Source organism: Plectropomus leopardus, chromosome 24 (assembly GCF_008729295.1).
Source record: "Plectropomus leopardus isolate mb chromosome 24, YSFRI_Pleo_2.0, whole genome shotgun sequence".
Lineage (NCBI taxonomy): Eukaryota > Metazoa > Chordata > Actinopteri > Perciformes > Serranidae > Plectropomus > Plectropomus leopardus.
Genome location: NC_056486.1, coordinates 10,525,738 through 10,549,813, shown reverse-complemented (window position 1 = coordinate 10,549,813; position 24,076 = coordinate 10,525,738). Strand labels below are relative to the sequence as shown.

The following is a 24,076-nucleotide window of genomic DNA, read 5'->3' as shown; positions in this document are numbered from 1 at the left end:
CCTCATCCATCCGTTATCTTGCACTCTATTTGTTTTATCTCACTCACTTTATTTGTATCTCTCTTTTTTCTCCACTAAAGTAGGCAGAGCTCTGCTCTCATGAACTAAGACACCACCATTGTCTGCTAAGCCAGCAGGGATTGTCTTCTTTTAAGCCTATGCAGGAATGTGAGAGAGAAATTGTGCATGACTGAATGTAAGACTGTGTGTGTTTAGCAGAGGAGTGGAACAATAAAAGGAGGAAGTAGTGAGGATGAAAGTTAGAAACACACACGCTCAGTGACTGACCATGAAGAGGGTTTGGTAGCTGGCGATCATCCTCTGCAGCACGGCAATGACAGCGGTGCTCTCCTCAGCCCGGGCCGAGCTCTGCACGCTGAACTCCTTGTCCGAGCTCTTCTGCTTGTGGAGCAAGTTGGGGCCAAAGATGGTGGCCAGGTTCAGAGACGTCATCTTGTTACCTGTGATCTGTATTTGCAGAAAGAAACCGTTCAGAAGAGAAGAGAAAGAAACCGAATTCAGACACACAAAAATATAGCCATGTTAATCAGCCCCTCCTGATTGGTACAAAATTATGATCAAAACAATTAATGGAAATTTAATATATCTCTGTGAATTCAGCACAATCTTGCAATTTTATCCCATCAACACAATTTTTTATGCAAAATTTGACCTATCATTGTAGTTTCCTGTCAGTTTCGTCAGTCATAGCAGTTCCCTGCAAAACATCTCCAAAATCACCTCTTTGTCTCAGGTTGTGAAAATGCAGACATTTTAAATGAATGTATCACTATCACTAATCATTTACTAATCAAAAATACTTTATTGATCCCTTGATTGATTAATTTTTTGCTATTTACTTAAAAAGCCTATTAATATGCAATATGGATTGCAATGTTTTAGAAAAACTGCCATTAAATGAGGCATTTTAGGCCACAACATTTGATGAAGCTGAAATCAGCTGATTCTGTTCGATTAACCATTGAATCTTTACTCAAAAATATTAAATTCTTAAAGTGCTCTAAATGAATTGTCCAGCTCCAGAAAATATAAAATCAGTAAGTGGCAGGAGATGTTTTAATCACATTAAAAAAGATATTAAAAGTTTGATTTTCAAATAAATGTACATTTATACATTCAAATTAACTCATCTGCAACACAAAACATGCATAAGAAGAAATATTACTAATAGGCATGTGACAATCACCTCATCTGTATGCACGTTATGGAAGCATTTGATAGCTGAGTAGAGTGCACCTCTGTTTAAATGAATGATTGATGGCGATTGTTGTTGCACAAAGAATGACGTGCATAGACAGTGAGAGAGGAGCAAAACTTCAAGTGTCAGCCTTCGTGAAAAGCACATAACAGTTACAAAGTAAGAGTCTGTGAGCCTGTAAAGCCTGAAAAATACTGCAGAAATGACATCACACTGTTTTGCTGCAATTAAATGGTCCTTTGAGACATTTCCTCTCTTCCCTCATGACTTTTCTTCTCCAGTTCCCACTGACATCTCCACCCTTCATCCATCCTTCATTATGATTTTCTCACCTTTCTCTCCAACATCCTGTGTCTCTTACCATGTGTCCTGCCCTCTCATTTTGTTACTTTGAGCAAAAAATGGATAAAGAGTGGCACATGGAGTTTGTTAACACTAAAAGTGTTGGAGCGACAGCTGAATCTGTTTCTGCCAGGGTTGGGTGATAGTGTGCATCCTGTGACATAATCAGCACCTAAAGTCGCAAGCCCTCCAAAGCAAGAAGGACTTTTTTAGAGAAATTCATATTCCTGCTTCTTTCCCAGTTCCCTCCCTTTCCACTCCCAGTCCCAAAGGAGAGAGCGGCCAAAAGTATTGTTGTGTTATTCTCAGATACAGATACTGAAGCCATGGAGTCGTGAAGGGAAAAAATGCGTACGCATTTATGTTTGAGTCCAGTCGCATGTGCAAACAGTAAGAAAAAAACAATTTTCCATCTGTGCGCAAATATATCAAAACACGCTCTGCTTCTCACAGATTTGAATAACACATACACTCCCTGAGAGTCATGCCCACACACACACGCAAAGACCCTTAAAATAAGTCTGTATTTCTGTTGTTCTTTTCTTTATTCTTTGGAGTGCCAGGATTGCCTTCCTGTTCACAAGTCATTGTCAAGTCATTGTCATTGCTCAGATCAAGCAAGTCATAAGTCACGTCGTACAAAATTCAGATGATTCAGAAGATACACATTCACATACCATGCTTTGCTGGTTTTGTAGTGACTAATGAAGTTGGATGTTGTGGTGGTTGTTGTCATTGTTTTTTGAGCTGCAGACGTTGCATGCCATTGATCTTTTCTTACTACCTTCATCAACAACACAGTCCTTGTCTCCAATTTTTTTTATTTTTTGACTAGTGGCCTCCATGATAGCTGCCTTGTATGCTGGCTCTGTTTTAAGATATCTTTCTCAAGTCATGAATACCAAGTCAAATTCAAGTCAAGTCTTTTCTAAACAGTAGTCAAGAAAGTTTCAAGTCAAATCCGAGTCCCCTTCTACTCTATTAAGGAAAATAGGAGGCTACAAATTGGATTATATAAGTCAAGAATCCATGAATTATATTTAGGGTCAGAATAGGTTTTGATGGAGCGCCTTGGTGGCCCAGTGGCTGCTATGCATGCCACATAACCACAAAATCCTCAGTTCGATTTTAGTCTTGGGACTACATTTCAAGTCCACACTGCCATCTATCAAAATAAAAGGCAGACTGCCTATTGACTTCACTGATTTAGCAGTAAACTTCTATTATTTCTGTTACGCTCAGGATGGTAAAAAAAGCAAAATCAATGCAGCAGTACTCTAGATACCGTTTTTTATTATATCATGCATTCTTCTTCTTGTCAAAATGTGGTGCTCACATTGCCCACAATGCAACTCAACTGCTAGTTTGACTTGAGACTGGAGTTTGCTTTGTGGCATGACTTGTGGCAATTTATTAGATCACGCAGCTCTCTCTGGAGCCACAATAGGCTTTATATAACTTTTTTCACATACGCAGTAGCACTACCTAAGACCTGGAAACAGACCGCCTGAGTTGTTTCAGGCCTGAAGAAATATGTGTGCATACCAGCCAAACACAGTGATTCCTATCACTTCTTTATTCTTTTCCTCCCAATGAGGTGAAAACATAAGGCAAACACAAGGCTGCCCATAAGCTGTTTACAAGTGTTTGCAGGCGACTAAAAGACACTATGTTCTGGACTTTTTTGAGTTACGTCCCATGTTGATAAAAAAAATAGTGCTTGCCTCCTGTCCATCTTTGTCCTGTCGGTCATGGGCGTGGTTAGTCACAGTAGAGAGGAACTCCAGTAGGCGGTGTAGAGTATCACTGTTGCATGCTGGGAGCAGGTAGACCATAAGCTGAGTAACAGTCTGCTGCTCATCTGGATCCAGCACTGCAACACAGATTAGAATTGACTGAGTGGAGAAACAGAAGGAAAGACTCAAAAGTGGAGAGGAGGCCAGGCAGAGAGGGAAAAGCAGGGAAGATAAAGCTTACATGTGGTGTTGATGAAGGCTGTGTAGAGCTCCTTGGTTAGAAGAGGATCAGGCATGTCCCTGAGGAACTCCTTCAGCAGCGCAGCAACATCGTGAACACTGTGCTCCTCATCCAGCTGGACGTCAATGCCACGATCAAACTCCTCTCGTAGCTAAAGGAAAAGAATAGCATGCGTACAGGAGAAAGAGAGGAAGAGGGGAATTCACACATAACAATGGACATTATAATCTAGGTAGAACACACACCCACATGCACTCACTTCCCGTTGCTCCTCAAATTGACCTGGTAAACTCTGCAACTAGTTTTACCAGTATGCATCTTAATACCATGGATCTGACCTTTGGATTACTTCCAGAGAATTAGTCTATTGTTGGCCATAGTTATGGATATATAGGGCTCATCTGCACAGCATATTCACTTCTACGTGAGTTTTCAGACTCACAGTAAATTGGCATTGGTGGCAAAAGCATAAATGTTGACATTGGATTGTATCAACACAGACCGGTAGAGAATGCAAAATGGGTATTTATACTGAACACAAACCATTTAATTTAGTGAGTATATAATAAAGATGAGGTGTTATAAACATACAAAGGGGAAGAGTGGTCCATCTAAGCACAATGAATGCAGGACTATTATATTTAATGGAGCTAATTCCAAATGTTTTAATAGTTAAAAGAAAAAGAGCTAGTTTGGAACAAGTAATCTTGTCTATTTAATTCTCTATTTGCCTTTAAATGCTGTTCTGGATGTTCCCACATTATGACACTTGCACGAATGCTGCAGGAGTAGTCTGGAAACAATACAGTATTTTATAGACAGAATGCAGTAGATCAAAAAATGCTATCAGAAAAAGGCCTGATTTAGTATATCCACAATATGCTGTTCACACAGGCTATTCCATAAAGTCATTTTTTTGGTGGTCCGCCACACTTAAAACATCTCCTGCCACTAATTGATTTTATATTTTTGGAGCTTGACAATTCATGAGGAGTGCTATTAGAATATATCTATATATTCTAATAGCACTCCTCATGAATTGTCAAGCTCCAAAAATATAAAATCAATTAGTGGCAGGAGATGTTTTAAGTGTGGCGGACCACCAAAAAAATGACTTTATGGAATGGCACAGAGGAGCAGCCCATAACAGCTCATCGCCACATTGACAGTTTTTTTAAACTAAACCATACATTGCAGTGTGTTTTGTGAATGTGAACCACTGCTTTCCGCAGAATTAGTGTGGGGGTATGGATCAGCACACTTTCCGTTTTTTAAAGCTTGTGTGTGTGTGTCCCTTTTTTATCATTCTGTATCCCATCTAAATTTTGGCGTTTTGCGGGCTAAACTTCTTATTAGTTCCACTTTTCCTCAGCAGCAGTTTTAATTGATTACACCTTTTGCTGGGCAGAGTGTAGTCTGGGCACAGACGGAGCAGCATAACATCAGCCACATTGACAGTTAAAGTAAACCATACATTGCAGTGTGTCTAAAAGTTTCCTTTCACTTTCCTCTGTAGCCATTAATTTTTCAGCTCTGACCGGATCTACAGAGCAATTACCCAGCCTTTGATACAAACTCTGCAAACTGCTGCTGAGGAAAAATAGAACTAATGACAAGTTCAGCCCGCAAAACGCCAAAATTTAGAGGGGACACAGAATGATAAAAAAGGGACACACACACACAAGCTTTAAAAAACGGAAAGTGTGCTGATCCATACCCCCACACTAATTCTGCGGAAAGCAGTGGTTCACATTCACAAATCAAATTCAGAATATTGTCATATTCTGAATCATAATTGAATATAAGTGCTCATGTAAACGTTACCATTAAAAAAGACCAGAGAAATTGAATATGTGGCCTGTAGAGCCTCTGCTCCTTCGACCTAAAGGTCAGTCTTCTATTTCATTAAAATGTAATCAATCAAGTGAGGCGGTCCACCTCCACTATGCTGCAAGTAACCCTAGACAGCTGCCTGAAGGTCAAAGATGTGTGCTTGTGTCAATAAGTGAATGAATAACCACACCGCCTTAATAAACAGTAAGTGTGTCTGGTTTCCCTTAACTGCTACAAGTGGAAAGCTGTTAAAAAACATACAAAGGAAAATATCATGTTAAAAGGATGCTTCCCACATTGATTGACCCATGACGCCTAACCCTGATTTATGTATTCTTTTGCTGTGGAGTAAAAGGCAATCGATAATGAAAAGTGTAGGAGTAAGTGAAATAACTTAGTGTGCATGTTGTGCTGGTAAGAATATATTAGCTTGTCTGACAAATACAGCTTTAGGACATGCTCTGTTGGATCACTGTGCATGTATTGCTTAGCAATATGCAAGAAGAAAGTGTCATATTAACATGTGTGTTAGCTCTGGCACCATGGACATCACAGCATTTTATGGTTATCACACAATCTGTTCCTGGAAAGGAGGTTTTGTTTGCTGCTTTTGACTTTTGTTCAATCTAAAAGAATGTGTGAAGAGCACATTTTGCACAAAAAGATAATTTCACTCTCCATCACCAAAACACCAAATGAGCTCACCTGTCTGACTCTCTTCTTGGAGCTTCCCACTCTAAAGATACCCACGGTCTGCAAACCTGAGTGAGGAAGAAAACAAGTCAATGACTAGAGAACAATAGCTGTCTGTAGCACCTGTGAGATGAATGAACATGTATGTTCGCCGCTCACCATATTTCTCGATGTGCTGACAGCAGCTGTCGACCACCCGGGGCACCTGACGGTAGATGGGATTGAGGCTCAGCCTCTTGTCCCGGTGCTTCTCCTTTTTACTAGGGGTCTCAGCTGGCAGAGAGAGCTGCAGGGCCTCAAGCAGGCGGGACTGGTTGTCATCAAGGTCTGTGATGGAGTCCACTGACATGCCTCCCTGGAAAGGTGAATCAAGCATTTCACTTGGACAGGTTCAGCTGAAAGAACACAAATGCCTGATCCCAGGTGTGTAGCTCAGACTGGGATTAATTGTCTTATTATGTCTCACCCTCCTGCGTGCTCGGGGTGCAGCCTCAGGTGTATTGGGTGACGTTGACTCATTGGCTGTCTCAGATGTAGAACTTAAAGAGGAGTTACTGCTGGATAACTCCTTATTGGACGGTCGCTTGGTGGCAAACTGAAGGAGGGATGTTTCAAGAGTTATGGGCTGACCAATGGGATATGCCATAGTCAATGACAGTAATATTCGCAGATAAAGTGACAGACCTGTAAAATGGACGAGACGAGGTCGGAGGAGTCCTTATGTTCCTCGCGCTGCGGAGGGTCCTGACGATAGCTGTCTTGGCGCTGCCTATGCGTTCTGTCATTAGCAATGACTTGGCAGAGTGCTATACTGAATGCCTGGGGTATGCATTCTGGAGTAAGAGAGTAGGGATAAGAATTGTAAGTCTATGGGGAAAATGTCTTTTTTGGCCCAATGGCATCATGTGATGGACCTGGAAGTTGTAATTCCACACTTTGGTCACTATATCAAGTTGTCTTTAAAGTCTGGCACTGTTCTTGGGGGGCCTGAATGTCGGTTATAATAAAGAAAGTTGAGCAAAACTTTATTGTGGTTGAAAACTTAACAACAAAAGTACAAAGTTAGCTGCAGGAAAAATAAAGCTCTATTAGAAACCTCCAAAAATAGCTTTTAGACTCTGTGAACATGGAACAGGAACATCAAACACATTCCCAATAAAACGTATTACTTCTGTTGAAGCTCATGTGATGAAAGCTCAGCAACACACGTTTACTATGTCCTTTAAAGCTCTTATAACACCACTACACCACATCTGTTTTCCAAAATAAGACATCCCAGTAAGAAGGTTGGCAAAATCCCTGGATATGACAGACCACTAATTCTACTGCCTTTGACCAAAATAGCACAACTTTGATGACTCTCACCCACTAGCAATGTCATGTTCTCCACACAGGCCATGTTTAGAAGCTGCTCAGAACGCACACATTTCACTCATTTTAAAGTATGACGAGAGTCCATTTGTTTTTGGGAAGAAGTTGCAACAGATTCTAAATTGAGCAAGAGTTTATAGAAAATCTGGTCAAGCAAAGCCATCGTAATTAGCTTGTGCAAATTTGTGTCGTACTACTGAGGAAAGAAAGCATTTGAAGAAATGCACAGAGATATGATGTCATACCGGGCCATCGCAGGCTATATATTCCATTATACAGAACCCCAAAGCCCGAGCCAGCAGCTGAGAAAAAACAGTGCAGCTGTTCAGTGTGTGTGTGTGTGTGTGTGTGTGTGTGTGTGTGTGTGTGTATAAAAGGGGCAAAGGAAAACAGTGAAGAGAAATGCATTCCACAACCACAAGTGTTCATGAACAAAATGACCACGACCAGTGTGACACAACGAATTTGCTCTGCAGCCTCACAGGCTTATGTAACACACACGCACACATACACATGCTTGCACGTATGCACAATCTGGATCGCATAATGTACAACGTTTCACGAACGTAATGCAAAGCACTTCATAGTGCATCCAGGGCCAGACCACATTTATCATGCCATGTCAGATTTTCATAAATCTACATTTTCCAGACCTACAACGCCATTCTTGGTTTTCAGCACCCTTTTCTTTGTAGAACTAGTTCTTTTGCAGTGTGTTTTTATTAGCTCGATGTGTCTCAGTCCATGAAGAAAGTCAGGAAAGTTTACGAAACTTTTGTTTTAATTTGCCCAAAGTGCCACATGATGACTTTACCACACAGGACATCATGCTGAAAGTGCCAAAAATGATTTTAGAGACCAATTTGTAAATCTTTACTTTGACTGACAACCTTCTCGATACTATCGGAGGTAAAAACCCATAAAGTGCTCAAAGCAGATTTTATCTTTTGAGCTTTATTTGCAAATATAGTTTGACTGAGGTCTGGTCACAACAACTCAGATTACTGTGGCTGCATTACAGAAGCCAGCATTCTCCCTCTCTCTCTTGCAGAGAAACAGCTCAGCCTACTTCAAAGTGAAAGGCAGCGCTGGTATTCAGGGACCCTGGGAGAAAATTAAACTTAGAACCTCATTTGGCATGTTAGACCACAGATACATCTGAGCCATCTGCTCTGAAAGGGTAGAGCCAGGCATGACGCGTAGGGAAAACCCACCTAAACTTAGAATCTAAACTTTGCCCAGACATCACATATTTACATATTTAATAACATATTGCTCCAAAATATAAATTAATCTTTTTTCTTTTATTACAAACTATGACATATAATGTAAAGGCTTTTTGATGATTTTTTGCATACTTGGCAGAGTCAGATGAATGCATGACTGCTTTTTTATGAATTGTTTATGAATGCTTAGGTCAGCTCAAGAGCTTAAGTGATTTTATGTTTCTTTGCTTTACTAAAAATGACTGCACTCACAAGGGTGAGGTAATGACCATTATTTACGCATTTTGCACCATATCAGCTATGTGGGAACACTGCAGGCTGAGTAAAAATCATCACCGGTGTTGCTTATTTTTGACATTTCTATTAGGGATGTATGATAGCAGGAAAGTATGTGTTAATGTTGAACATTGCAATAACCATATTGTGCTAAACAGATCAAATACAGCTACAGCCCAGTTGCTAGAAAAAAATGTTGGCATTGTAGTGTCTGCAAACCACAAATCTGATAATTCCACACATTACATACATATCATTTCAGCATTTCTAAAGTGTCACAGTATGTAAGCCAATTTCGTCAATGGGAGGTTGATGGCGGATGCTGAGACACATAAGCAAGATGTCTGCCAAGCTGCAGACCAATGTTGGCGATAAACAAACAAAACAGGTCATTTTTTTAGTGAGTCATTTTATTCGTCTCCAGCTGCTTATAGCCACCAAACGTGGGTGTTTTTTTTTGTGCCAATATCTTATCATATGTTTTCTATAGGGCTGTTGAAACATGAGGTTTCAATGTTTTGCCACAAGATAGCCTTCAAATGTAATGTGTCCATGGTTTGCAAAAGGCCAACATTTATTCTGTCAGCTGGGTTGACTGCTCAAAAAAATAGCAGTGTAATATCTCATTTTTTCCAATGTGTTTTTCCCACACAAAAATACATATATACAGTGCAGACCTAATTTCCATGTGAATTTACTGTAAACACGACCTGGAATCAGCACAAATTTGACAAGTGTAGACCAGTTCATTTAGTCTCCTGCTCCTCTCTGCAACTGGGCTCCATTTGATTAAGTCTTTCTTTCTGCCAAATATGCTTTGCTTAATGCAGCAGAGTGGCTGCTTCTCAGAGCCAGTCCCCTTACAAGGAGTCCCTCCACTTAAGCTAAATATAAACTGTTAAGCCCAGTAAACAGAAACTGTGTTTTTATAACCTCCCTGTTCACCTGCCCAATGGGCGGAGACCGCAGACTGGCCCTGTGCTGAGTCGTGACCAAGAGACGGTGAAAGAGAAGAGAAACCTCTGAGTGCGTGTTAAAAGAACTTGGCGTACCTTTGTCTTTACTCTTCTCTTTTGCTAGCGAATCCAACTTCCTCCTCAGGGACTTTTTCCTCTTTTGCCCATCTGTGGTAGAAAAAAAACAAGAAAATAAATCATCTGAAACAAATGGTTTCCATATCTGCTCTATCTTATCTTGCTTATTATATTGAATAAGCCTATGTCAGGATTGCAGATGTAAATTAACTATGGGGGGGGGGGGTTGTCTATGAGCTGAAATCCATTTAACTAAACGTCAGACAGGTTCAGCTATGGTATTAGCCAGCAGAAAAACATATTAAATCTCTGGCTAATACGCATTCAGGATTTATTGTTGTTTAATATGTTTACGTGGAAGCTTTACATCCAGGTTTTGGGCTGCTCTGAAAGTAGGAAAGCCACTTGTCAGCTGTCAACATGATGAATGACTCATGAAGTTGCTGATTAATGATCAGGGAAATCTGGAAACCATGGCAAATGCAACTTTAAAGTCTCCAAGTCATCATCTGGAGCCAGGATGTCAGTTTGTGAAACCTCAGCAGCTTTTATTGCCATCATTTGGTCACTCTGCCATTAGGTTCTTTTGGTCATCAGATCTCTGTAAACCTCTTGTGGAAGACTCTGTTTTGATCCTCTGGTTTAGCAGCCTCAGTTTGAACCCCCAGATGTTCCTTCAGCTGTATCGAATAAGTCACTCGGGGGGTTCAGGATATTTTATCCAACCCCAACAACACGCACGATGGTAGTCCGTTACGTCAGGAAACAGGTTCAGTTTCCTCATGTGTCCAACTCTCTCTGACATATCTGAACAAGTTGCTGCTGTTCTTTGGAAATAAATTTATTTACACTATGGTGAAATATGAGAACCAAGCTGTAAGGAAAACCATAGCACAAATCCTAGGGTGCATGAGAGAAAAATAGGTGGAAAAGAGAGAGAGTGTGTGTGTGTGTGTTCGGGGGGGGGGGGAAGCAGATGTTGTGATGGAGAGTGAGGGCAGTGAGAGAGCGAGCGGGGAGAAGTACAGATAGGAAATGGTTTGGATTTTTGACAGATGGCTCCAAAAGCCGTACGGAAATCCCCCGAACCTCCCCGGCCCAACTTCCCAAGCAGTTGTGAAAATCTCTGATGAACTTTTGCTTCTTTTCTGTCTCATCACACCCTCGTTCCATCCCTCTCTGTCTCCCTCTTCTTTAATCTGTTTTTGGTTCTTGAAAAAACACTAGAAACATGACCCCATGGCACTCGGATAAATATGAGAAACAGCAGGGCTGAAAAGCCCACATTAGTGCTGCTGAAATAGCACTCACTCACACACACACGCGCGCACACACACACACAAAACTCTTACACACGAGTTGAAATATTTCCCTTGCTAGCACATGGCGGCCGTCAGGGGCTCTGGAATTCATAAGCAACACAGACAAGTACGTATTAAATCATGATGGGGAAAGGTTTAACCTTCAGCTGGAATGCAAGGCCCTGGATAATCCACCGGCTGCACCATACCACTGCTGCAGCGACCACTCCACTCCTATACAGTGCACTATGGGACATCATTTCTGTCAGTTATAATACATACTTTAGTCTGGACACAGCAATCTGGTGCGACATGAAAACAACTGTTTAGCTGGACAATTTAAACCTTTTTCAACTGGAATTATTAGCTTATTTTACCTTTTCTCACCTGTATAAAATTCAAACTAATCTGAGTAAGCAAAAAAGACGACTTTTTGCCTACTATGCAATCTGTGACTTATAGCCATACACAGACATGAATCCATTTGTGGGGTCAAAAGACAATTAGGCTGGGAACTACTGCTTGAACACGTTAATTGGAGGTAAAACCGAATGAGCACACCAAAAATGTTTCCACAGAAAAACTGTGGGCACCCACAGATTAAATACCGCAGCAGTTCAGCAGTTTTTAGTCTTTCAAATAAGTCTGCCAATCTAGGGTTTTTTATAATTTTACATTAAGGTCAGTTTACTTAATTTTGGCAGGCTGAACACAGCAGCTGCTAATCTACCACTGCCTCAATCAGTTAGCTTGTTTGTGTTATTGTGTGAGTTTAGTCAATCTGAACTAACCCGTTTAAATGCCAAAGTCACACAATAACACAAAAAAACTAAAAATCTGCTTAGTTTTGGACCCCTCCACAGCAGTACATTGCCTGCCTTATGAGTCTGCTTCTCCAAACTGGGGGCACACTGACTATCATCTACAAGAAGTCTGCAATACAAACTGGGAGCATGGGTATTTACTGGGAAGGGGAAACCTAATGAAAGATGCAACTTAATTACATTATAGGAAGTGTAGGAGCTTTCAAGGGAGCAAAAGTCTGGATAATGTGGCCTCTGCTTCTTTCGCTACTACTAGTCTAACACTAAATAAATGCAGTTCTCATTTAAAATTTGTTTGATCGTCCTACTGCTTGTGTCATGTTGTGCAGAACCGTAATTTCCCTTTATATAAATATTAGCATTCAATCTGATTGCCCACATATTTGCTTTCAGTTGAGTGGGATTATGTATATTTCTCTTTCTATAAACTGTGATGCATGTAGACATTTTTAGCATGGGTGGGCCCAGTGGGAAACAAACCACCATCCGTACCAGTTTCAGTGCTCTGCCCATTTCTGCTATATCTGGGTTAATTTGTCTAATTCTGTCATTTTCCAAACCCTTATTCACTTAATGGTTCAGTTTACAAGACCAAAATACAGTTGTTTAGCTTAAAGACAGGGCCTCAGTCTGCTTTTGCAATATTTAGGACCTTTTAATAGATGGAGGGGTGACTGCACTCAGCCTCCGCTGCAGCAGAAAGGGAGTTGTGTATCACTAAGAGGAGGGGGTTAACAGATACCCCATCAAATCAGGAAGCACACGATCCCAATGTGAAGCATGGTTTACATCTGAATTCATGTGCTGTCACAACTTCCCAAACATGGACCATACATGATTTCCCTTAAGTACACTTGAAGGATGACAAGAGGATGTGGTCTGAGGCTCGAATTTTGGCTTTTCTTTATGGGGCACTTGAAAATAGCTGCGCAAGCAAAGACGAGTTAAGAATAGCAAAAGAGCAGTTCCAGAGTCAATCACAGATGTGTTTTGTCACAGTTAACCAGTCACATACATGTCAGGGTCTTGAGAAGCCGATGCTCTCTGAAGCAGTAAATCCCACCCATATTATGTAACAATATGCAATATGCATTCACTTGCTCCTACCTTTTGGCATAGTTATCTGACATCCCAGATCATAGTCCTGGTGTAAACGGGTGTAGGCTACTTCCTGCAGCCTGGCCCTCTCCAGCTCCGACAGGCTCTGGATGTCAACCGGCGTCAGACGCACACTCCGTCCTGACAGGCTGCTCCAGGTGAAATCACCCTAGGGGAGACAAAAGTTGACACAAAGACTATCAGAACATGTGACAAATAAATAGTGGATTCAATAGTGAATGTTCCCTAGACTTGATGCATGTGAAAGAGAGTAAACTTTTGGCCTCTGCATTCTTTGACTATTAAAAAAGTATTGGAAAAAAATTATTTATGTGATTCTCATAGATGATGAGTTTGGGAGTAGGCTATATTAGATAACATGTACAATTGCAGATCTGCAAAGTAAATAACAAACATGAAAACTCTACAACATGTGTGCAGGATATAACTTTTGCAAATAGTAGAGCCTGAGCCAAACTTAATGTATAAAACTGAAGTAACCTCCACAGACAGATAAACAGAGACATAGTGTGCTGAGGAAAAAAGGAGCAAGTGAGGACATGAAGTGGCCTTGCACTGATGGGATTGCAATATGCTCCCCACACGTTAAGCAGCATCAAGGATGCAAAGCATATGTGGAGGAGGAGATGTGGTTACTATGCGGCCAAAAGAATATAGCAGCGTGAGTCATTGCACTCTGCTGCAGACAGGTTTACTTTGCAGTTTAATCTGTAATCAAGGTGAAATTGAATTGAAATGAATTGCTGGAAACACAGAGAGCGCTTTATGAACATTTGAGTCATCTACGTCTCTGGTCATGCATTCCTCTGTGTCTACTGAGGGAAGAGGTCAGGAAGAGGGAGAGGTTAAGAGAGAGGGGGAAGAGAAAGAGAGGAGACATTGCTGCAATTTATCTAATGCCTTATCCAGACAGAGGGCTTACAAGTGTACTCCAATGTGTCTGTGTTTATATGGTCTTTATTTTGTGCTGCTGCAACCACAGATAAACCCTTTTACATCAGTTTACATCTAGAAAGAACTGAATTTCATCATGAATAATGTTTATTCTTCTTGACATATTTATTAAAAATGGGTTTTTCTGAGGCTTTGTCCTCTTGTACTTGGGTAAATTTATAAATGTAGCTTTTTCTATGAGTTTTGGCCTTTCTTTCAAGCAGAAACTGTGTTTTAGGTGAGTAAAAACGTATGATATCAGTAGCACCAACAGTGCCCTTAAAGTGATACAGATACCAATAGGGAACTGATTTGTTAGCCATAATGTGAATGGAGTGGCGTGTAGTATAGCCATACTTTCAAACGTTTTGATGGTGTCTCAGCACACCAAAAGCTCAATCAAATACATCAAAGACTGTATGGACTGTAGCTGTTGCTGCAGGAGTGTGAGATCTTTTGTGAAGCTCTGTCCCAAGATGTTCAGAAACTAATTTTTCAACAGGGGAAGTGTCTGGGTTGAGACCTGAGAGTGTTATCTCCTTCGTGAGGCATCAAAAATGAGGTGACATTTCATGCAATGGTAGACGTGACCAAACAGCAGTTCTAACCCTGCTAACATGACTTTTCACATGTTTACGCTTGAATATTCAGTTACTCTTCCACTATACTGATGAACAGAGGCGTAAGAATGTGCTACAGAGGTCATTGTTCCAGGTAGCCTTCCAGTCATAGCTTGTATTTAGGCCTCTGATTGGCCAACATCGTCTTCGTCTTTTTGCTCCTCTTTGTATGGCTTCAGCTTAGAGTTATCTCAATTTTATATTTGTATTTTGATTTGGAGTGGGTTTTTTTTAACAGTGCTTGTGTGGATGGGTATTTCTAATTGAGAACGAAGGAGGGAACACACTGTTTTCAAAAATACAGTGTGCATGTGGACTGGGGCTGAGACAAACTGAATCAATCATTTTGAATCATTTTTCATGATTTAGCCCCCATCAACAATATTTTCTTGAAGTCATCCCTCCCGCTGTCAACTCTCTTGTTATTTGACCTCACTCAGTGCAGTGAAGCAACAGAGCCATCACTCAGCCATGGAAGGAAAACAAGATGTGGACACAGGCAACCTGGAGAGCCACCTGAGTGCGTGTGCATGTGTGCGTCACGAGTCGAGCAAAAACACGGTTGCACGTTGGCCCCTGTAATAGAGCATTTTATCCAGCACAGCTGTTTGTGTGTATGCCATTCCTTATCGCTGGCTGAGGAAACCCTTTTCCCCCCCGCTTGACCTCACACACAGCTTGAGGGGGGCACACACACATGCCTGTACACACCCGCACATACACACACACTGCAGAAGAAAAGAAAAACAGTTGGAAAAGTTAAATAAGAGGCCTCTCCTCAGTCTAGCTGGTTCTGCCCAGCAGGATTTTTGAAGGGGATGGATGAGCTTCAGTTCTCAAGTGTCAACCCATGAAACCCATGGAATGCTGACAGAAGAGCGAATGGGGGCCAGACTAAATCCTGGTATCACGGCTGGACTCTGGTAACAATGAGCTGAAAGCCTGTGTGACCTGCAGGGGCACGCATTCAAATTTACAAACCGAGACGTTTCAATGAAAGAGTAGATTCTTGTTGAATGATCATGTTAGACTATTTGTTGTCATGTTAAGACAAACCACATCTGAAGCTACTGTGTAATCACAGAGATATTTAGATATTCATTTTAGAACATTCTTCACGTGATTTTCTTAAAGTGCATTCAGATAAGATTATATGTTTATCCTGGTTGGACTTGTTGTCCAAGAACACTGTAAATCCCACTTCTCTCACTAGTGGCTCGCAACATGTCTGGCGAGCAATGCAGATCAATTGTGATACTGTAATGTAAAAAAAGGAAGCTAGTTTGTGGTAGCTGCTGCATATTTTACCTTTTGAGACAGATTATTGGTATGAACCACAGGCATACACCTGGACCAAATCTGACTACACAGTCACCAAAAAAAATCTTTTCATGGCACTATCAGCGCGAAGGGTCGCTCAAAAAGGCCCATGTCCATTGACCAAAAAGCCACTTAAAACGCAGCAATGACTTGGTAAAAAAAAACCACTTTTCATGGAACTATCCTATCAGGAAATGCAGTGATGTCTTGGTACAAAACAAACGGTTCTCATGGCACTATTTTGGCAAAAAAAAACAGAGGTGGTTTGCCAATAAACAACCACGTTTGGTGGCTGAAAATTCACTGGAAACACAGCAATGACTTGCTTAAAAAAACAACTGGTTTTGTTGTTTGTTGGTCTCCAACAGTGATCTGCCAAGGTGATGCACCATCCACCATCCCCTCCTACTCCCAATAACAAAGTCAGCTCATATACCATGTCACTTTAGAAATGTGATGATGTTATGATATGTATAAAATGTACAAATGAAACATATTCATAGTTTGTAGAAGCATGCAGTTCCAGCATTTTCTTTTGTGACTGAGCTGCAGCAGTATACTGAAAGCAGCAGAAAATCAGGACCAGGTTCACTTTAATGAATATATGTTAATTTATTGCAAGTAGGTGGTGGTACTATGTTACTTTAGAAATGTTGATGTGACTTCTATGAAATGAACAAATGTAATGTATCTGTGATTTGCAGGAACATTTATTGCCAATATTTTTGTTGTGGTGACTGGGCTGGCCAGGAATAACATTGTGGTAGGGAAATAAAGACTCCTCGTTTTGGCCTTTAAGAATCTTAAGTCTAAAAATACTAAAATCAGCCTAACCCAACCACGTGTTTTATGTTTGGTTGGGGAATGAATAGAACTTTCCCACAGGCTGCTAAAACCCCCAAATCCCCAGAAAAAATGTTATCGCTACGGCCCTGTTCTTCACCAGAGAAACAAAAGAAGAAGCCTCAGTTTTTCTTGGGTCTCAGAAGGACAAATAATACTAAGAGTTTATGATGAATGTTGTTTTCGAACTAAACATAATACAGAGTGTGTGGAAAGCTACAGATTTCAGCTTTAAATAGACCCCCTTTCTACTTTGGCACTTCACTTACTGGAGGAAAAAAAAAACGTGATTTGGGATCTATTTCAGCCTTCAAGCAATTCGAATCGACGGCCAAGTCTACCTCGTCAGACATTCAAGCCTGGTCTTAACAGCAGCAGACACAAACACAGGAGCTGATTGCCATGGTGATAACTCGTTTTGAGTTCATGATAAAAATTAAGAGTAGCGCTTCATGTTTTTTCTCATCCTCCCCTGTAAGAAAATCCTAATTTGATTGTCTCTATCAGTGGAGTTATTAAACTATAGCATACAAAGATGATATCACAACCAATCTCCTAACATTGTTTTCTAACCCATTGAGGTCACATGTCACTGGACCATGCATCACATTACCATCTTCTCCTTCTTTCATTCACTTCATATACGGTCGACTGCTCATGCACCATAACACTGAATGCCTTTGGAACATACAACCAAAGCATTCATAATGCCTGAACTCAGTGTGGGATGTAACACTGTTTGAACAGCCTGTATAGAGACAGATCTGCTATGCGGCTACTGTTACAATCCTTTAACTTTTTATGTTTATCTCCAAAATATAGCTGGTTGCTATGTCTTTACACAGTCTGTTTTTCTCCTTATTTATTAGCAGATGTTGTTTGCTGGAATGGCTGAGCAGATCTAATCAGATAATCCTAACTTTAACAAATGGTATTTTCTGCTGGTTCACTACACTTAATGCAATTTTGCATTAGCAGAAATAAACCACAATATATCATGAATGATTTGCAGGAAAGAAAATGATTAGACATGTGAGGTCAAAGAATGCAAAGAGTGATTTGAAAATGCAGTTCATAAAAGCCAAACAACAGCTCACTGAGAAGCGCATGGGTTTTGACCATTTATCAAAATACTGCTTTTTAATGCTAAATAAGGGGACTTAAAGTGAAGTGTTTTGTATGTAAAATGTTATGTAAAGCTTCTATTCAGCACCTGATTTTTTATTTCTGCTTTGTGAAGCTGACAGATGTTAAACTGGAAAGATTAATGACTTTGTTAACTGGACTGGCACAATGACGTTGAATGACTAATGCCATTTGGACATACAGTGCACTGCAGCATGTGGTTTCTGTTCTATTTTAGACAAAAGGACAATGGCGCAAAAAGCCACGGGCAGAGGAAAATGTCAGTTTCCGTGGCAACGCATACACAGAAAATCAAAAGGGGCCAGAAAGTGAGGGAAATATTACTATGGTAACACACCTGAAGCACACACACGCAGGCACTTGTTGCTGTGATGCACTGCGTCAGTTATCCCCAATTTAAGGTTAATCACCTCACTGTTATGATCTCCTCTTTTTAACATTGTTAATAATATGCATCATCACTCTTACACAGTTTGATTTTCACTGCCACTTGATGTGACTGTCCTCTCTGAATCATTATTGTCCTGATGACTTATTGACAGCAATTCTGTGGCCAATAACAAACAGCACGGCTCCCCCTTCCCCGCTCAGTTTTTCCTGAAGTTGAGTCATCAATGAGATCGTTATTAGCCTGCAGCGTTGTGGCAATGCATTGACAAAACCGTGTTATTATTGGTCACCATCTGGTCATACACTTGTGACTGACATGGGATAGGCAGCAGGAGAAAACAATCCCCACTCAAAGTAATATATGCATACACACGCTGCCTTCAAATGCTGTTGGACATATCCTCAGTGTAACCCAGTGAATAGAGACAAAGTAGCAAATCTTCTTTTCATGAAAAAAGCTCTCTGTTAATAAAGCCTTTAATCCACAGGCTTGAGCAATGAACAGGGTGAAAATCCTGCAAGACTCCAATGAGTTTTGACCCTAACGATAGCACATGGGACAAATGCCAAGGCAGAAGGCCTGGAATTAAGACTTTCCAATGTGTGTCATGGTCAGCCTTGTTTTATTAGTATTATCATTATACACTGTAACAGGTTTTCATCACAAATTTTATAATAAAGCAATCCATTGCTGTAGTACTATATGGTTAAAATGATGTATGGATTCAACTTTTTTTAGTTGTAGCTTTGCAGCAGTGTACACAATATAAACAAGGAATTTGACATGAGCTGACATCACTTTGTTTCAAAATTAGAAAAAAGTATTCAGAATGGCCTGAAATGTGAAGGTTTTGGTCACTTGAGTTGCTTTATGCGCAATTACCTCATTGTTTGAAACTTCCACTATGTTTGATATGAACATCTGACATTTTAACATTGCATACTGTTCATGACAGAAAATAAGGAAAAGCATAATAGTTCCCCTTTCAACACCGAATGGCTATTCACTACTTTGTACACTGAAATATGTGAACAACTTTTACATGGATTCCTGTGGAATTTTGTGCAGACATTCATGGTTCCTCAATGATGGATCCTACTTACGTTAGTGATCCTCTGAACCAGTAGGTTAGGTTTTTACATATCTTAGTGAAGTATTTCAACATCTTGATGGATTGCTATAAAATGTGGTGCCGACATTTGCGGTTTCCAGAGGATGATTCCCACTGACTCTTTGGACTTTTCCTCTACTACTGTGCTACCATGAAGTTGACATTTGTGGTTCTGAGTGAAATGTCTCTAGAATTATTGGATGGATTGCAGATTACAGATCTGCCAGCGGGAGGGAAACACAGGCTGCCACTTGAGGCATGGACACTCGAGTATCTCTGCCTTCCAAATGTGTTTTCTACAACCACAGGCATGTATACTTACACATCTGTGATGGCAAAGTCATGCTGTCTGGCTTCATATAAACTAAAATCAAGAATGACGTGTGTGGTGTTATTCAAGGAAGGTCCAGGAAGAGATCACTTAGAGCGACTACAGACACTAAAGGAACATTCAAAAATGTGTACTTTTGATCTGTTTTCTTTCCTATTTGTGTTGTAGCTGGCTTTAAACGACCCTTGAGCAGAGTTTCAGTGCCACAGCACTGATCCAGAGGAATGTACAAGTATTTTTCAACACTTCTCTTTTTTTTTGTCTGTTACAGGTCAGCCTCATGCATGTAACAGATTGCTTTCACTGACCTGGAACCTCCTAAAGGTGCACATCTGCATCTAAGTGGTGACCACCCCCGCTTGCTGTGTGTGTATGTGTGTGTGAGCATGTTTGTACATGTTTCTGTCACACAGTTAACGATTAACAGGCTTCTCCACCTGTTTTGGGGTTGTCTTTGACGCAGCCTAAGGGGTAACCGAATTATGCATCCCGATTACACAACATACACAACCCAATGTGAAAGCAATTCAGTGGCATCGGGTTGTAAAATGTGAGGTTATGAGCCGTCAGCTGGTGAGGTCATGCAGTTGGAGTGTCATGTGGAGCTGTTGTGGTTGTAAATGCAGTTATCATACCACCCATTCCAATGCCAAGAGAAGGGCGGCAGCTACTGTGATTTAGACATCAGTGTGTCTTATTGCACTTAGAGCTGGCAGTAGATCCACATTACAATGTTGTGATGTAAGACTACACATCTTGTGGATATCGTGGTTTTTAAGGCTGCATTATAGTAAAGTTATGTAAATAGTCTGTTCTCGCTATTCTATTCCTTACCTTAACACACTTAGTCATAATTACCAAATAATAATCATCATCAATCATCAATAGTCAAACCTACAATATCATTGGTGCAGAAATAATTAATCTGTACAGGTCACTGATTATTCAATGTATTTAAAAAATATATATATGTCAGCATTTTTCGTAGTAGATTATGTCATTAGTATCATGAAAATGGCAAAAATGTGTTGCTTCCCACCTTTTTTCTGCTTTATCTCATAGTAATTATTTGGGTTTTAGTTTTATATTCTGTGGACATATGAAAATGAAGGGTGTTCATTTCATGTGGTACTACAGGGCAGAGTCAAAAGTGAGGGAGGTTGTGGGAAGAGTGCAGCAGAGATGACATTTATTTGTAGGCCAGTTTGGAAGATAACATTGCCCTGATTCTCGTGATGAAAAGTCAATTGGGATTTTCCATTGGATTTAGGGCTTATTGCAGAAAGTAAACAACAGTTTTTGATGCTCGTACATTTTGTTCAGCAAAATTATCGTCACAAATTAATACCTCCTTTATGACTTTTGAAGTATAAATGCAACTGTCTTTTTTGAAGAAATGTAAAGGCTTCAACATTTTTGAGTGGGGGATTTGATGCAGTATTTGACGTCATAAAACAAATCGTGAATTACTCTAAGGCATTTTTTATCCGCACACCTTATCTCAAGCATCTAACCAAAAGCTTGTTGACACTGAGACGAGGGAACCAGCAGTGCTACAATGATAACTAATTTTTGCATTAGAGGACTCATTGCTGCACCACTCTGTTATGTATCCTTGAAGGTATTGTTGTTGGCACTGGTACTGAACACATCATGACATGTTGCTGGAGAACTATATTTTTACTTTGTTACCAATTTTTACCATTTTGACATTTTTAAATGTCTTTAAATGTCTTTTTAAATGTCTCTGCAATCATGTCCTGCTTGGAATGTGCCGAACTGCCCCCACAATTTCTAGTAATACTGCTCAGTTACATCCTTATGCTTTCAGAAAATGTGCAAAATTATGAAATGAACACAGAGACAGAAAGCTCAGTCCGTGTCCATATACATGTCTAACAATGAGTGATAAATGAAATTCAACACTGGACTTTGGGAAACTGTGTAGGTTTTTTAAATCACGAGGGGGAGGTGGGACACCATAATGCAGGAACAGGTCTGGGTACAATATGTATTTTTGCTTGCTGCATGGACATTTAAGCAACATTTACATTATAATTACATAAGTTGCATTTGGTCTGGCCAAGAGTATGGCTGAGTATACTGTAATAAAATATACCTCCATAAAATCCGTGGAGAAAAATATGCACTCACAAACTGGCCAAGTTACACAACTTCAAGCCTGTTTTGTCCTTCCCAGCATGCAGCAGAGGACAATCTGTCCAACGTTTTCATCCGAGAATCACATTCTGACAACAAAAGGGATGTTTTGTTTCAGCATATTGTGGGGGTAATTTATCTCATTTCCAAAAAGGAACCGAAATTGCAAAACTCGGCTAAGCATAACTGCCAAAACGTTTGTGTTTTGATTACACAACTTATTCCAACTACGCACAGCTTGATTTGGTTGAAATTTATGAGTACTAGCCATCTATGGAAGTATTTGATCATATTTCTGTTTTTCCTGTGAATATGACAAGCATTTTAATCAACTGCCAGCTAATATCATACATTAAGCAATAAATGCAAAAATATTGAAATGATTCTGGCTTGGGGGGAGGGGGGGACACCACACATTAGTGAGGAAATACAGGATTTAAGAAATTAGCACAAGCACTAATATGTGGGTATCATCTTTCACTGCATTTTGTTTTTGTCTGCCTGTGCATTTAATGAGGGCTTTCTGGCTCAGTCACAGGAATGAGCAACTTGAGGAGTGTGTGCTCCAAATATCCCCCCAATCATTGGCAGGCACATCTAAAGCCCCGGGCGGACTTCAAACATTTTAAAGACAGATTAATATGAAGGGCCCACAGCAATAATGAGGCCCGACCTTGAAGACTTGGGATCTTGCATAATGGTTACATAAGCTGCAAAAGCAAAGAAAATCAGGTATTGTATCAACACTACAGTTGATACAGAAGGAGAAGTTGAGGTAAAGTGTGTGTGTGTGTGTGTGTGTGTGTGTGTGTGTGTGTGTGTGTGTGTGGTATTGGCTAAAGCAATGTGTGAATGGCGGTGCGACCACAGATTACATCCAAAATATCTGTCAGCTGTCAGACTGGCTTTATGTCAGAGACATTATAGTCCTATTTGCAACACTGAACTTTATGCGCACTAACTCAAAGTATTTAGACTGTCTTTGTGCGTATTTGTGCTGGAGAACAAACTTGAGACATCTGAAGTCTGTGCACAGGCTCGACTACCCTTTTCCCCAAATTCTGGCCAAAATGACATTTCCTATTTTTGTCTCTTAGAAGTTGTCGTAACTTTCCATGACAAATCTGTCATACTGTTTGGTCTTTTGTTTTTGTGTTGGATCTTTTGTTTCTGAGCCATGATGCTACAGTTCTTTCTGTATACGTGTGAATTGTGGGAAGTGAAACATCACAGCTTAAGTGTGAAGATCCACATTTAAATGTCCATATAAATTCAGCTCTTGCTTCACAAGAACTAGTCATTTCTCCATGGAGAATGCCTTACCAAACACTACGAATTGTTTTGAGTAACCTATCTCCCATAGTGATGGAGTAGACAGACATCACTGGGAAGGTAGAATAGAGCGCAGCTGTGTTTAACATGCTGGAAATTGGTCCTAACCCCTACTTTGCTTTGCAAACCATTAATTTGCTTGCAAGGCGTGTTGGGAAAACTTGAGATTGCTTGGGATGGTCCAGGGACTGGACTTCAAACTGCACTGTTTTATTTCTCTCCACTGTACATCCCGCTTTATCTCCTTCCTGTGCTTTTTTCAATATCCAAAGCTGTAATTTGAGAAAGGGGGTTTTTAAAATCCCACTTTTTGTCTTTCACAATTTTAGTGTTGTAACGACACTGAAATTTCAAACTACAATACAGCCACTTAAAAATCATCAATATTTAATGCCATTTTTGATGCCACTCGAAAATAGACATTTAGAGCATAAATTTAAATGTATGCATTAAAAGATACATATAACATGACAAGGACTACTTTTCTTGGTTGATAGCACAGAACAACAGAATAACTGTAGTTAACATTAATAATATGAGAGTGAGAAAGCTACTGGTGTGCCAATTCTTTGAAAAATAAGGTTTAAAATGTTTTAAAAAATGCATAATGGATATGTATTGATAAATTAATATTTTGGAAACACTACTCACTTTCACAGGTTCAATTTGATGAG

The 24,076-nt window shown here is 40.2% G+C and overlaps 1 protein-coding gene across 2 annotated transcripts in view; it reads right to left on the bottom strand.

The window, feature by feature from the left end:
- LOC121962792 (rho GTPase-activating protein 6-like) overlaps positions 1-24,076 on the bottom strand; it is an 84,716-nt gene that overhangs the window by 6,180 nt on the left and 54,460 nt on the right. For both annotated transcript variants that reach the window (XM_042513094.1, XM_042513095.1), the window contains exons 2-10: positions 13,204-13,363; positions 9,990-10,061; positions 6,749-6,897; positions 6,531-6,659; positions 6,224-6,419; positions 6,077-6,132; positions 3,539-3,689; positions 3,286-3,434; positions 289-468 (exon numbers count right to left, since the gene is read on the bottom strand). In XM_042513094.1, the coding sequence (XP_042369028.1) occupies positions 289-468; positions 3,286-3,434; positions 3,539-3,689; positions 6,077-6,132; positions 6,224-6,419; positions 6,531-6,659; positions 6,749-6,897; positions 9,990-10,061; positions 13,204-13,363 (1,242 nt within the window). The remainder of the gene's footprint in view (positions 1-288; positions 469-3,285; positions 3,435-3,538; positions 3,690-6,076; positions 6,133-6,223; positions 6,420-6,530; positions 6,660-6,748; positions 6,898-9,989; positions 10,062-13,203; positions 13,364-24,076) is intronic.